General features: G+C 35.9%; 1 protein-coding gene across 4 annotated transcripts in view; it reads left to right on the top strand.

The window, feature by feature from the left end:
• The window catches only part of KLHL32 (kelch like family member 32), a 119,909-nt gene that overhangs the window by 54,169 nt on the left and 50,119 nt on the right, over window positions 1-15,621 (top strand). For all 4 annotated transcript variants that reach the window (XM_085217610.1, XM_085217608.1, XM_085217609.1 and 1 more), the window contains one exon: window positions 3,026-3,124. In XM_085217610.1, coding sequence (XP_085073736.1) covers window positions 3,026-3,124 — 99 coding nt within the window. The remainder of the gene's footprint in view (window positions 1-3,025; window positions 3,125-15,621) is intronic.

The following is a 15,621-nucleotide window of genomic DNA, read 5'->3' as shown; positions in this document are numbered from 1 at the left end:
AAAGTTTGTAATTCCTACATTTAAAGAGCAGTTTTCCTCAGTATATCAACCAAGCATGAAGAGATGCATTTCCATGTGGATTTTTATTCTATCTCTAAAAATCATGGGTCTAAGAATTGTGTAATCTGGATGCTGTGAACATTCTGTTGCAAAGAAACACCATATTTTTGCGTCAGATCAATTTGAATATAAGCAATATGTCACACTGGGGAGTTGAAAAATTAAACTGCCAAGGCTATCTTCAAGATCTGCCTGTAGTATACAGGTAGAAGGTGGTTAAGATCATTTTTTTGGGTAGCAACATAGGCTAGGGAAAAGTTGAGACCTCAAAGAACTTTGTCAGGTGCAATGCATGAATTACATCTAATTAATATAAAAATAGCACAGAAACCAGTCTTATGATGTTGTTTGTCATCCAAAGGTATGTGTCTTAGTGATGATGTTAACAAAATTTGTCTGGAGTTGATGGTTGTATTTACTCCTGAGTTTCTGCCCTGATAATTATACCTTGTAACTGTTGGGTTGAGTATGAAACAGGGAAAGTGACTAAGCTTCTCTCTTTAGTTTCCACAGAAGTAATTTGTGTTCAGTTTTGAAACTGTGAATCCAAAGCAGATATCTTAGTTTCCCTCTTGTTGATTTTTAATTAGTGCCACTCTGAAGACCTCACAGCTATTGCTTTGAGTTAGATAAAGAGAGAAGAGTTGGTCACTGTGTTCTTGCAGTGTACTAATGGTAGTATTTATGTTCATTTGCTGTTGAGATTCAGCTGAAGAGCATATATGGGATACAATAAGCAGCTATACTGGAGATTAAAAGAAATTTAGTAACTGTATTAATAAAAATTGAGGTGTGGAATAATTGTGGATTGCCCTGGTTTCAATAGAAGGAGGGCTTGTAATATTTTTTTTTCCTTCTTAATTACTGTTTTTCTTTTCTTATGGGTGTCCCCAACATCAGTTTGCTGATGGTGAATTAGTATAGTTGTCAATACTCAAATGAGTATTTAATCAAAATTCAGATAGTTCTGTTCAAGGTGAAGTTTGGGAAGAGACTGAATAGGCTTACCTCATTTTTCTTGGAAAATATGTTGAATATGTTATCTCAGTGGAATACATCTTGTACGATGTAGGAAATGCATGAAAACTGAAAAAAATGTGTTCTGCCACCTTGAAATTAACTTTGTTGCTGATTTTGTGCAGATCACCTCTAGGAAGTAAGGATTCACCTTCCTTGCCTCTCATCCTACTTCTCATCTCATAAAGCTACAAGTATTATTTGTAAATGGACTGATGTAGCTTTAAAATACATTGGTATTTCAGTTAACTACAGTTTGTCTATGCCTACAAGACAGTAATCTGCTTAGTGTTCCATTTCTCCTATATTGCATCTTTAACACTTCTAAGCTGGTGGCTGGCATTTAATAAGCAAAACAATGTCATTTCAGATGACAGAGGTTGCTCAGTGTAAATGCTGTCTGAATAAGGTGTTGCAAGATCTGAACAGCTTTTTTGTCAGTCTGACCTTGAGTTCTCACTTGAAAATAATTTGTGGTGCTGCGCAATTTTTTAACTGTACCTGTTGGTGATATTTTTGTTTTGTAACTGATACCTTTTCTATCTTTCCCTTGAACTACCTCTTATGCATCACTATCTAATTAGCATCAGCCAAAACCCTGCATCTTTCTGGACTTGATTCTCATTTACATCAACATCTTTACTTATCTGTTTGGCTACATATATAAACCATTTTACTGCATGTAAATTACATGCATGTTCACCTAAAACTTTGTATAAATATGTAGGGATTTGCACAGACCTAAAGCATGTCATACACCACCTGTTCTAAATTTAAGAAAGTTCTCGATATAAATAAATATCAATCCTTTTCTTTCTTTTTCCTAAAATATCCATTATGTTGGAGGTCACTTGAATTATTTTGTTTGAAGAAATGCATACATATTTCTTAATTTCCCTCAGAAGCAATTTAACTGCAAAAATTGCAGATCAGTATGTTACCTTTTGCTCACTATCCTCCATACTCCACTGCTTTTGAGATGCTTAAGTGATACTGTGTGTCAAAACTAAATTGCAGAGGCAGAAGAAAAAGGATCTGAAAAAGCTTAACTTCCCACTGGAGCAGTGAGAGACTGACCTCATGTGGTGTAAAACCAAAGTTGCCAGGAGAAATAAAACAACCATAAAATGGAATAAATGAGATATCTTTGAAGAAATAATATTTCTCATTTTTTTCTGATTTTTGTTGGATGAAACATCACTTTATTTTACTGGTTTAGATGGTTTGTAATGTGGATGCTGTCAAAAGGGATTGACCGGTGTCTGTGTTCTCAAAGACTTTTTGTGTCCTGAGAGGGATGCTCTAACAAGCTGACCCCAAGACAGCAGGCTAGGAGCTGAGGTCCAATTATCCTGGCTGCTGCCTGTGCGTGATTTTAATTGAAATGAGTAGGAGTTTCATCTGAGGAAGTGACAGGATAATGGTTTCTAAGCCCTTTCTGGCACTTTCCCAGCAGCATGCTCACTCTGTGCTTTCACAGTCCTGTAAAATGAAGAGAGAGGCTAGGAAAATTATGAAGTAGTGTACCACACAGAATGGGAGAGGTGTTTCCAGTCTGTATAGTTTTACATGAATAAGTAATATTAATTCTGAAGATTTCTCAGGCAGTTCTATTGGTCTGATTTATTAGTGTATATGGAAACAACCAGGAATAGCATGCATGCATACAACTAAAATATGTTCTATTATTTTGAAAAGTCTCCTTTTATATAAATAGCAAGCATTTCATTTTAAAGGATTTGAGGGTAGAATTGTTTATGAACTCTTACAGGAAAATCTGCTTACAAATCCTTGGGTAACTCAACTGAACTCCAAAACCTCTGTTCCTGTCCTGCAAAGATTTCTCTGTGTGCTTTTGTTTTACTCTTTCTGTTCTTTACGTAGACTAAAATATCTGAATCATCAAAAAATTGTCTACATAACAAACCCTCTGTTTTCTTCTTTACAGATCCTTTTGGAGCCAGGGGTGATACAGGATGTGTTAGCAGCTGGGAGTCATTTGCAGCTGCTGGAGCTTCTCAGTCTATGTTCTCATTATCTCATACAGGTGAGATTTATCTTCCTGATGATTGGTAAACTTTTGTTCCAAGCCTTATTTCAGTAGGAAAGCATTAGTAAAATATCTCTTGGAGCTTAAGTGCTCCTATATTGGATCTCAGGAGATTTGAATTCTCTGTAATATGGATATTAATCTTTGGTAGGCGCTTTGTCCTCCATATGTTTTGTCCATTTATCCTCAAAACAAGGATGGTCCATTGATTAGTGTCAGCACACAGGAGTTTGATTGCACCTTTCACCAGAGGACTTGCTTTCTTTTTCTGTAGTTTCCCAAATGTTAAGCATTTCCCTGTTAGCAATTATGAGTATTGTGAAGCATTCAGATGATTAAACATTCGCTACAGAATACTGATGCATGTTCCAGGGCACAGCTTCCTCTCACTTAATGAGAAGGCTATATTACAGCAGCACTTTTTTTTATCACTTTGTCTCATACCTGTAATGCTAATAATAATATCCACATTAGGTCTGTCATTATGAGGCAAAAATCCTGAATCTAGTAAAATAATTTTATGTGATTGGCTTGCATAGGAGATAGCTCATGATGGTTGCAAGAACATAACTTTAATGTGTAGCCGTGAAAAGTATTATTAAAAAAATGGTAATAATACTCCTACTAAACTATTTACTTTTCTCTGTAATCTTTCATTATTCATTTCTGAAATGGATGGGTATGCTGTACCTGTGCAACAGTTGGGCATGGAAGTACACATCAGCACTGTGCTTTCTCTATGCCTTTGCTTTTCACCAGCAGAACTTTGAAATCCGTCAAGTGTGCTTGGTAGCACAGTGAGCTGCTGAGTACCACAGGCATGCAGGATCCCATGCCTCAGGATGTACTTGAAGGCTCTGTGTCTTATGGAGAGCCTGTTTGAATGTAGCCTCATGGAAGCCTTCAAAATATAAGTTAAGACACTCAGTATTAATCTGTGCATTATAAAATGATTAGGAAATTAGAGTAGCTGGTAAAGGACTGCAATTTTTTATTTATTTATTTATTTATTTTCAGTTTTGCTTTCAGAACTGGGGAAAGATTGAAATTTTCTGAGAAAATCAATGTGGAATGTAACGGGATAGATGGTCATTTAAGAAACAAAAAATATGAGCCACCAAACCACTTAGCCTAACAGTTGTTAAGCAGGCATGCGAAGTGGTTATTATAATGAGAAGGAAGATAATGAAAAATCAATACTGTAGTCATACTGTATACTTAATTCTCCCCATAACAAAATTATTCATGTCTTTGCTGCTCACATACTCCTTGTCAGAAATTGGACCAAGGAGATCACTGCAGTAAAGAAGTTAGAAAAATAGTAAAGAGTAGGGAAGGAGCTGAATGTTGTAGTGCAGGTGAAGTAGGGACATGAGAAGATGGTAAGAAAGGAATAGGTACTTGCCCAGTTTAGGTCATGAAATAAGTTAGCATAAAGATTTGTGTGAAATAGCCTCTGATAACAGTAGCTCTTCCTTTAGCACTTCCTTAATACTTTTTGATCCTGATATCAGTGGAGTGGAATATCGCTATAGAATTAACAGTGTTTTTTACGTAGTCATTGATGTGTAAGCCATAGTCAAACATTTAGGATCAGACTGCTAATGAACTAAAAAATAAAGCAAGCAAAACATAACAATAAAAAATATGGAAAACAATTGCTACCAAATTAATCTGTTATTAATAAACCATAAAAGATCCTGTAGAGATGATTGTCCATATGTTGTTACTTAGATAAGATGAAAGAGGTCCGTTGTACTCTGAGTAGTATGTGCCAGGTAAAGTAACTGGAGCTATACTGATGTGAAAATCAAAAGGTAGCTGGACCCAGTATCAAGATTTTCTGTAAAGGAGGTAAGGAATAAGGAAGGAAGGAAGGAATGGTAGGGTGTAAGGTACTGTGCTGGAAATGCTGTCATGGCTTGAAACAGTGATTGAGCACCTGGTGGAAAGGCAGGGCTAACCCAGGGGAGTTCAGGTGTATGCAATGCTCTGGAGTGACTGGAAGCCTCAGACCTCATCAAGGGTTGGCAGTGGAGGCAAGGGTATATTGCTGGAGATCCCTATCTACCTGAGGCCTTCCAGGGGTAAGCAGATTTTTTCCTTTGTCTCTGTGTCCACAGCTGCTGCCTTTGAGATTGTCCTCACTGTAGCCTAGGACTTTGCTACTCCACTATCATTGCTGTATTTTCCATTGCTTTACAGCGTTGTAGGTGTAGAATATATATTGGGAGACAGTTAAAATGTTTTTCAATTGGTCTCGTTTTAAGATTTTGAATTAGCATAGACATCTGTGGGATGACTGTAGTTTACATCATCTAAGGTTCTCGACTGCATTTTACTCTTTCCAGTGTATTTATTTATCAGGTTTACCTGAACAAGTTATACCCATTGAGAGATTTGTGGTCTGGAAAGATCAGAGTAATGATTTATCTGCTTTGTTTGCTCTGCAGAGGTACAGTCTGTGCAAGTAATCAACCTTGACTTGTCATGTAAGCTTTTTAGCAGAGGTCAACAAAGTCCTGTGCATGGAGTGTGACATCTTACAGTGTCTAAATTACTTCTATCAAATATCTGCTTGCTCGACAAAGAGTTTAGTGACTTGAAAAAATATCTGTTGCTTTATTTTAGAACGATCTAAAAGTAAAGTCAGTATAGTTAGAGTGATTTCTTAAAATGCTTATTCTTTCTGGGTTTGGGAACTGGTATCTCTTGTCACACATGACTTCTATGCTTTGGTACATTTGCTGGGAAGGGAATAATTCTGGCCTCTTCTTTCTGATGTTTTTTGAGTCTTGGGATGCTGTAGAGTTCTTTGCTATAACAGTGATTTTTATTTTTGCTGCTTTCTGTTGTTCAATTACCATGAACTTAGTTTAGCATAGTTACAATAAATTCAGGTAATATAATAAGTGGGATCTAGCTGTCATTTATTATTGTTGTGGAATGATGATGCAAAGTTTTAACTTGTTAGGAGTGTCTTCAGTTTTCTGGAACAGACCAGCCTGAACAGATGCTGTTGCTATTTGAGCTTTTTGCACTCTTTGTTTTCTATAGATATCCAAAAATATATAACGTTTTTGGAGTTCAGGGTATTTTGAATCTCTTCTTGATGCTTACCTGGTGCTGGTATTTCATAGATAGCAATAAGGATTATATTTGGCTATGAATATGATATGCTTGTTCCATAGTTGTACCAAGTGTGTCTATAGTTTGTGAGGTACCAAAGAAGACTGTACTGATCTAATTAATGTAATTTATCCTGTCAAATATGATTTGCAGTGCACAGTGACAGATGTATTTTGAGCCTGCATTGACTTTTCACTGATCTCTTTAAGAGACTTCTTCATAGTTTTCTCAGGAAAAAAAAAAAAAAAACATGAATTTAAGATATGTTCTTTTTCCTATAGACCAGTCAGCTGAAAACATTTCATTTAACTTATTAATAAGGCTCAAAAAGATTTCTGTAACAAATGGCTCAAACAATGAATATGATATTATTACAAAGTGTTTTAGATCAAAGGGAAGACAAAGAGAGGAATAGTCTTATCTCATGCCCCCAGTTAGGTACTACTCACATCACATTTATGACAGAGTGACACTATGGAGGTTTCTGACAGTGTCCCTTGTTCTTTAAGTGTGCTTTATCATTTATGGACTTCACACTATCAGATGCTCTGTAGCATCTACTGTTGGTTGTTTATTTTTTTTTTTCTCATTGAAAAATGTTTCACTGATTTTGGGTTGATAATTCACTTTTTAAAATAATTCTAATTCAAATTTTCTATGTTGCAAACCAAAGAAGTGCCTAAGCATTCCTTAGCGTAGGTCATAATTCCAGACTTAAGCTGTGCAGTCTTTCACTCTAGAAGTGTCATATTTTGAAATGGCTTTGTTCCTCAGCTTCTGCTGTTTGAGGGTTTTTGTTTTTAGCTTGTTTTATATAGAGAGACTTTTTGAAGCATGCTGCTGTATTTTAGCTGAAATACATATATATTCATGAATCTCTCCTATCTTGATGTCTGCATAATTCTCAAGTACTTTAAACAGTGAAGCAAGGCTTGAGATCTCACGCATCCATCTCAACCTAAACAAACGGTAAGGCAGCTTGATTGCTCTTAGCTGTTGTATTGTTGCTATGTAGGTGTGAGAAAGCTAAGCTGAAGACATGAACTCTGTATATATCTTGATTTATTCTTAAATCCATGGGTCAAGCATGCATCATTTGCTTGTGTAGTATACATCCAGCTCTGTAAGATTCTCGTTCTTCTTCCAGCTCAAATCAATTGCCAGTGTTGGCTTTATCCAAGAAGTCTAAGGTAGAAAGCTGCACCAGCAGGTAGATGTTTATTGATATATAATGGGAGAGTATTATCTGTGTTTCCTTTTAAACGTTTAATGCTTTTAAGTTTGGGGGGTTCATAATCTGTCCTACTATACAAGAGAAAGCTAGTGGGAGGCTTTGGATGTGTAGATGGAAATCTGAGAAAGGACTTCTTAGAGCTGCAGAGTGTTGGTAGTAGGTAGTGTGTTTGTATTTTGTATTTAAAGATTTAAAGATTTACCTATTTTGTATTTAAAGATTTTAATGTTTTTCTGAAGGGTGCTTGGCAACTTTTTTCTTATTCAGCAGAATATATGTTACAAAAGATTTATTCAGAACATATAAATGTTTCAGAAATGTGCCCGAGTTTTATAGCATATTGTAGATGTAAGAAGATTCATCTTCTTCCTCAGCTGTTTACATATTCAGTACCAAAGAGAACCACAAACTACACATTATTTCAACAGCCTAAGAGCCTTAGTAAGGAAGGAATGCTATTGAGGATATTAGTTCTCTCATGGAATTTCCTCCTACTAAATAACATTGACTCAGTCTTATACGGATATAGCTTTAGTAACTGGTTTTTAAACCAGAGGCTTATTTTCACTGATATTTAGAGACTTGAGAAGTATGGATTTCCAGATCTGAAATTTTAAATTTAATTTTATTTATTTTTTTTAATTTTCTGAAGAACAGGTCTTTATTGTCTTCAGCGGAGTTCTGTATACTCCCTGAATTCATTCAAAATAATAGGGTGATAAGTGCGGAAGAGGGTACAGAACTGTCTAAATCAATGCACTAGTTTTAATCTAAGAAGCAGGATATGATATGATTGATCATGGATAGTTATAATAAACATACCAGGCTGCCTCTTAGAAACTTCGTTACAGTAGATAGGACTCTGGCGCAGCAACTTTCCAGCTACTACTAATGTCAGTCTTAAGATCTGTAAAGAGGGGTAATTTAAGCTGAATATAACACTTTAAATGAGTGAATAAAATAAATAATTGGGGGGGGGGGGAGGGAAAGTACTGTACAACAGCAGATAATTGGATTTGTCTTGGAGTCTACTTCATGCAGTGGTGTTTTGGATTTTTGTACACAAAAGTAGACAGCTGTATCAGGCCTGGAATGCATAAATTAGATCAATTTAATGAGCTCACAGATGATAAAATAAGACCTCCTGGAATAATTTTTTGCAATAATGGAAGGAGGTAAATTGTCTTGGATTAGGGATGTTTGATTTTTAACTTTTACTAAGATTTGTACATCTAGGCTTATAAAACAAATTTGTCTTCCTTTTGCATGCACATCTAATGATCTAGATGTTTTCTTCAAGTAATTTTAAACTTTTTTTGATGTGTTTACATATTGATTGTGTTTGTTACTGTTTTTAAAAGGAGCAAGCTTACAAGAGAATCTGCAAGGATTGTGTTTGATTTAGCTTTGTGGTGGGATCCAGAGCTTCATAAGCTATTTACTTCTTTTAAACCCAAATTCTCTACTTAGAGCTGTGCCAGCAGCACAATCCCAACTTTCAATAAGATACAGTCCTTCAGAGATGAGTCAATTCTTACACCAGATTTTGAGAGCATCACCTTTGTATTGCAAAAAGCCCCAGCTCAGTTGTGATTTTAGATTGTTTTTTTTTTTTTTATATATATATACAGCAAATTAAAGGTGAAAAAAAATCTGAAGATCATCTAGCATCTAAGGCTTGTGGTTATTTTTGTGGCTTTAAAAAAAGAAAAAATTGATACTGTTTTTTTTAAATCTGTGTACACACACAGAATTAGAGTGGTGTTTTATATATAGTCAACATCATCCTACTTGAGTAGGAATGGTCTTGCCATACCAAGTATACAAAATAAACAGAATGTTTGTAAATAATACAAAATAAACAGAAACGTCCTCAAGTTTTGTTGGTTTTCTGTGTTACGTGACCTGTTCTTGCTGTGCTGGCCTGCTTCTTGAAGGTGCGTGTTTTGTCAGTTGTAGTCACTTGAGCTGTTGACAGTCATTAGGAAAGCTCTTGCACAGAGCTCAAAAATAACTTGTGGAATTCAGCTCCTTTCTCTCTTACTTAGTCTACCTAGACATTATTACAGAGATATGAGTTTGCATATGTGAAATGTGAACACACCACTGAGGATTCCAACTTAGAATGGGACTCAGGAAATACAGTGTTTTTTTCCTCCTTTTTTTCAGTTGGTTTCAGTGAGGAAAGTAAAAATGGTATACCCAATTCGTCTGAATCCCTTTCTTTCCATGGTCCACATGCTGCTGATTAGCTGTGACGCGAAAGGGGATGTTGTGCTCATGGAGACCTGTTAGGAGAACATGGTGCCAGTGTGGTCAGCAGCCCTCCAGCTTTGTGTGTATGTTCTGCTTTTCCTAGGGGAGTATTGGTTGGTAAAGCTGAACAGCAGCTGCTAATGGATGTGTGAAAAATGGTGTTGGGGTTTCTAGGTTAACTGCTGCTATAAGGTTAAAAATCCGTTTGTCTGTAGTGGGCTGCATCAGCTCACAGGACAGCTGACAAGTTGGGAGGAGGCAGGTACTGCTCCTTCTTTTCTAAGAAAATGTCTGTTAGGATGGCAGAACAGCTTTGATTTGTGTTTTAAATGGTACCAAAGAATCTCAATTGCTTTGCTGTTTCCCTTGTTGCCATTCTCACATCGTTCCCTGGCCTACGTGGCCTACTCTGTGTGACCTGTCTCCCAGCCCCTGAAAGGCCCCCATTCTAAGAGCGTGCTCCTGGTTTTAGAGAGCTGAGAAGAGAGGCTGATGAATTCCAGAATGTTTAATGTATGGAGTTCTTTGGTTTTATTACCATCTGATCAATACCAATGTTTTATGCCTTCCCTCTCTCCCCATTCTCTCTTGCTTTTAATTCTCCATACCAACTGGGGCAGTTGAGATGCACGAACCAGAAAATTGCATGGTTTGTACCAGGGTAGTGCAGCTCCCCTTGTCTGCTGGTGCTATCGCCAGCATGCACAGTGATCAATCTGGCAGGAAAATGTGTTTGATTGTGAGAGGTGACACCAAAAGGTCGAATTGCTGCACTCAGCTGGCAGAGGGTCCTAGCAGCCCGCCTGGGCAGCAGGTGGCACTGTGAGTCCGCAGCAGCGCCTGCAGAGCTGTGAGTGCAGAAATCGGGAAAAATGAAAAGAAAAATCATTTATTTTTACTCCGTATTAGTCTTCTGACCTAATCAGTAAAAAAGTCATTATTCACACAACACTGGGCAATATGCATTGTAATTTTTAACAAATAATAGGAAACTGTTAATGTTTTCACAGGAAATACAGTTCTGTCTTGTGCAGCAATGGTCATTTATCACTGCACTTTGTGAAATCACTCATTTGTTCTAATTTGAATGTAAATGACTCTAAGGTTTTACAAATAAGGTGACAGACTCGCATAAATGTAATTGCAGGGTTCATCTCTCTCTTTTTATATATCACTCATTAAGTTATGAATTAAATACATCGTATTAAACCAGGGGCATGTCCAATGATGATATTGTAATGGCAAATTACTCTATGCTATTAGAGGTGTATTTTTTATTCATGGACATTAATTTGTCATTAAGCGGCATTAGTTTAGCACTTTTATGTGGAAGACGTGACCTGAAAGAGGAGACTTACACTTCTAATGTGGAAGAACGGGCATACAGGCGCCACATAGACAGAGCCTTTTTACCTCCTGTGAAGAAGTAGAGGGATGTTTTAAGTTTGCTTTTGATCTAAAACAATCTGAGTTGTGTTAAGTCATTTTAACAAAGGTATTTCTGAACTATGATGGTGCTTTGATTATAAAGTATTTACCAATATGGGAAAAGCCAGAATGCTAAGTACAAAGTGGTGACTATAAATCATTTGTAACCTATGAACCCAGAGGGAGCATTGGGCCTGAAGTGAGTTACAATCTGATTTTATCTCAGAAGTAGTGCTGTGGTAGATAGTTGATTTTCAACCTTCCTTTTCTCTATATTGGCTTAGCAATTTTTTTTTTTTTTTCTTAGCTATGAAATAAATCTTTTACTTTCTCTGTACGTTTTGTTTTTAAATGCTCTATTATTATTCTCAAGGGGAACAATTTCAAGTTAAAGTGTTACACAGGTGGTAAACCTTTCTCAAGAAAAGGAATGAGGAAACGTTTTATTTAATAGAATTTGAGAAGCAGTCTGACATTTGAAGTATTAAACTGAGGAAAATAGTGGATGCCTCAGTCCACTCCATCTTTAAAAGAAATTAAAAAAAAAAAGCAATGCACAATTTATTTTCATTTATATTTCATTTCAACCACCTCTTGTTAAAAGTCTGAACTTTATAACAATCTCTATAGCTGATTCTTACCCTCCTATTTCAATTTGTTTTTTTGATTGTTTAATCATTGCTGTTAGATCCATCTGTCTTATCTACTCACAACACCCCTAACTACTGCATTGTGCTAGTTAAGAACAATTGGAAAGGAAATGCCCAGATTCAAAGCCCAAGGTATACAGAAATATTTTCAGGAACAGAGGTACCCCAAGTAAACATGTACGTTTAACTACTTAGAAGCCTAGTAAGAGATAATTACTCTTCACTAAAATATTTCACTTCGTAGGAGAGCAAAAAAAGGTGAAGAAGTTCCATGTGAAGCTGTTGATATTTTCTAGTAGATCTGTTAGCAGTGGTAAATGAGACAACCTTTCAACACAGTCCATCACATACAGTGTTTTAGCACAGTTGCATAGTACAAGTTTCTGGGAACCAATACTTTGCTTCAGAGTTACGGTCTAGACTAATTCTGTTCAAAACAAAAATTCAATTTCCATCTAGGGTGGTAATGAACAGGTCTCATAACCAAAATGAATATAATTGTATATATACTGTCTTATGGAGCAAATATGTAATGAGAGGTCTAAAACTTAAAAGTTGTCCTTTTTCAACTCACTAATTCTTAAAAATTAAAGATAGAAACCTAAAGATTAGTGGTATTAAAAACACGTGTGTTATTCCAAACTGAAAAATGTTTGTAACTTCATTCCTTTGTGTTCCTGTATAATCTATTCTAGACATCTGTTTATTAATTTGGAAGAATTGCTGCTAAATTTCCCATCTGTTTCACCAGTCTTTCAGAACTTGGGATTTGTACCACAGTGTGTGTTGGGCTGCTGAGGTGGCATTGGATCTTGAATTACTTAAACTAGGACTTGTAATTGCAGTTTATGGGGAATTGAGCTGGTATCATGCAGAATTGTCCCTACTGTAATTTTTATAGGAACAGTTGTGTCCTCTGCGTTATAAAGCTAGTAGTAAGTTGCTGATCTTCCCTTTGTATGTACTTTGACCTTTGTTGTGAAATTTTTCAGAGCTGCTCAAAGGAGAATCTAAATTCTAGTTCAGAGTTCTCTCCTTGTATACCATAAGCTGTTCCACTTATACATTCAAGGACTTTTGTACATACACACTATATAAGCACACCCATTTATCATGGGAAAAGTGTTGTAGTACCCATAAACAGGTCCAGCCTCCAAAACGCATCAGATAGGAATTTTCATTGACTTGAAATGGCATGTTGTAGAAATGGCAAAAATGAGGGGAATACACCCAGTGTCATAGGCTTCAAAATTAGTGTTTATGTGCTATTTTGTTTTTTGCCTACCCCACAATTTTTTTTTTACTCATATTTACATCATTACTGTCTTCCTGGGGAGCTGAAGTATGCAGGGAGTATATGCATATAATGGTGATACCAAGGACCCCTAGAGTCTGATATTAAATGTTTACATAACTAGGTACTTGACAGTTAGTGTTGTGAGCCTTAACCTGCATATGTATGTATTATGCAACACTGGTGAAAAGTCCTACTCAAGATCTGGACTCATTTAGCCCTGGACCAAAATCTGAATAGTGAGATGGTACTTCTTGGAAAGGAATAAAGCAAACAGCCCAAATGATCATAGTTTGGGGTGAAAGTTCAGAGCAAAACCAATCAAAAACCCAACATCTTTGTAATTGTCTCTAAGCATCTGTTTTTCTGCTTCGAGAGATGTTTGAAATCTCTGAAATTTTGATATTTTAGCAATATTTCTTATTAAAATTTCAGTTTTAAAAAGATTAATTTTTAATTAACATTCACATTATAATAGTGGAGCAAAAGAGCATTTTTCATGGAGTTCTAGTTCATTTTAATAACTTATTTTTAGCTTAGTTACTCTGTTATTTTGTTTTTCTGCAGCTACTTTGTCCCTCTTCTAAATGTCTTTCCAGTTCTCTAGTAAGGAATACCCATGACTTCACTTCCTTCTGGTAGTGTTTTGGGGAGGTGTAGAAGAGGACATGGCATATACTTCTGAATTTTGAGGTATTGTAGTAGTGAATAATTGGAGTTTGGCTCTACAGCAATCTATTCAGCTTATAAAGTTGTTGGCGTCAAAGTTGTTGGATATCTTTATGCCAATGATAATTTTGCCATGTATTTCTTTGTCCTATGTATATAAAGCAATGGTTAAATATTTTCTGTATTTCTGTGGAAAAAACTCCTCAGTAGTTAAGCATAGGATTCTAACATTCTCTATTTAGGAACTAAATAAAGAAAAATCATTTTGATTTTTGAACACTCACACTTCCCTGACGCTTAGCACCTCCAACAGAGTGAACATTCACATTTTTGTTTTTGGTACGACTTGTGACATTTTTGACACTAGTGTGAGTTAGATATGGGAGCTGCTGAACTGGGCATTGAGTCAAGGCTCAGTTTCAAAGTTTGAGCTTTGGTCATTCTAGGTTTTTTGATTTTTTTGAGAGTAAGAATTATAACTTCTGACCAAGGAAGTAATAGGTGAATCCTGGTCAGTAGTGTTTAAAATATAAACAAAAAACCTTTGATCCTACTGAATCATGATGAACTCTTATTTTATTTTTTTTATTCAGTGTTGCTTCCATTTTCATTTTTTATTTTTCAGTTTTCTTCTCATATGTGGACTACTACCTAGTAATCCTCTCTATACTGTTTCCCTCCTAATATCAGTTCTTATTACCATGTAATAAACATACTGATCAGTACAGCTGCCAGTCATGGGAAAAAGAGATGTTATTTTCACTGCAAAATTTAAGAACAGTGCTGTAGAGAGGTTTTATTTTACTGAGACAAAACATGTTACAGACATTTTTTGTCTGAACTGCAGAATGTCATAAAATTGTTTTATGGTTGGGGGTAGCAGAAGAATTCTGTAGCAACTAAAATGTTGGAGTAGGCTCTAGGTTCTACTTTTTGTACCTTTTACATCATAGAAAATTTCTTAAATAATTTTTCTGCTTCCCTTTTTTCTCTGTAAGATGAAAATTTGTTTTGACTTATTGCTATGAGCACAAAATTGTTTCGTTATTTTTGGGTGGTCAGATATTGCTGGAGCACAGAGCTACCTGAACAAGTAATAGTATTCCAGATGGAATTTTTATCATTCACATCCTTATGATCAGATTATTAATTCATGAGTACTCTTGTACTTTCTTGCAGCTGCAACAAGTGTGTTAAGATGCACAGCTGCAAAATGTTTAAAATCACATGAAGGCAGTGCAAGTGGTCCTGTACTTCCTAGTACAATGATCAGGGTAATTTTGATCCTATATCTGCAAGCCAGAAGCTTAAATTTGTTGAAGATCTTGTCAGAACTGTCTAACTTTTATGTATTGTCTCTATTTCATAAACACCGTTCCACAAGATCAAATCCTCCAGGAGTCTTTCCTTTTTTTTTTTTTTTTTTATTAAAAAAAAAAAAAAAGCCTAAGTTGAGCACCTTAAAGCTTACAAGGTTGGTTTTCCAGCCAATAATATTTTCATATCCTTAAAGTATGGACTTCAGAACTGGGAACAACATTTGAGCAGTAACCTTAAAATTGCTTTGTGAGGCAGCAAGAGTGTTTCTTGCTTTTATTGGACAGTACTCAATTCGTGTTTTATGACATGAGTGTTTTCTTTGCCACAGCACGTTGCTGGGAACTCACGTTGTGATTTTGACAGTTTTTTAGTTTTCTATTGATGGCCTATAAGTGTGGTTCCAAATAGAGCTCATTGTGTTTTCTGTATCAGCTATGTTACTGCTTCTAAGAAATGGTTTTTGTTTGTTTGTGTTTTTAAAGTGATAATTTTGCCAGGAAATCAAGGCAATATT

Source organism: Meleagris gallopavo, chromosome 2 (assembly GCF_905368555.1).
Source record: "Meleagris gallopavo chromosome 2, MGAL_WU_HG_1.1, whole genome shotgun sequence".
Lineage (NCBI taxonomy): Eukaryota > Metazoa > Chordata > Aves > Galliformes > Phasianidae > Meleagris > Meleagris gallopavo.
The sequence above is the reverse complement of the archived record's forward strand: the minus strand, read 5'-3'. Positions and strand labels throughout refer to the sequence as shown.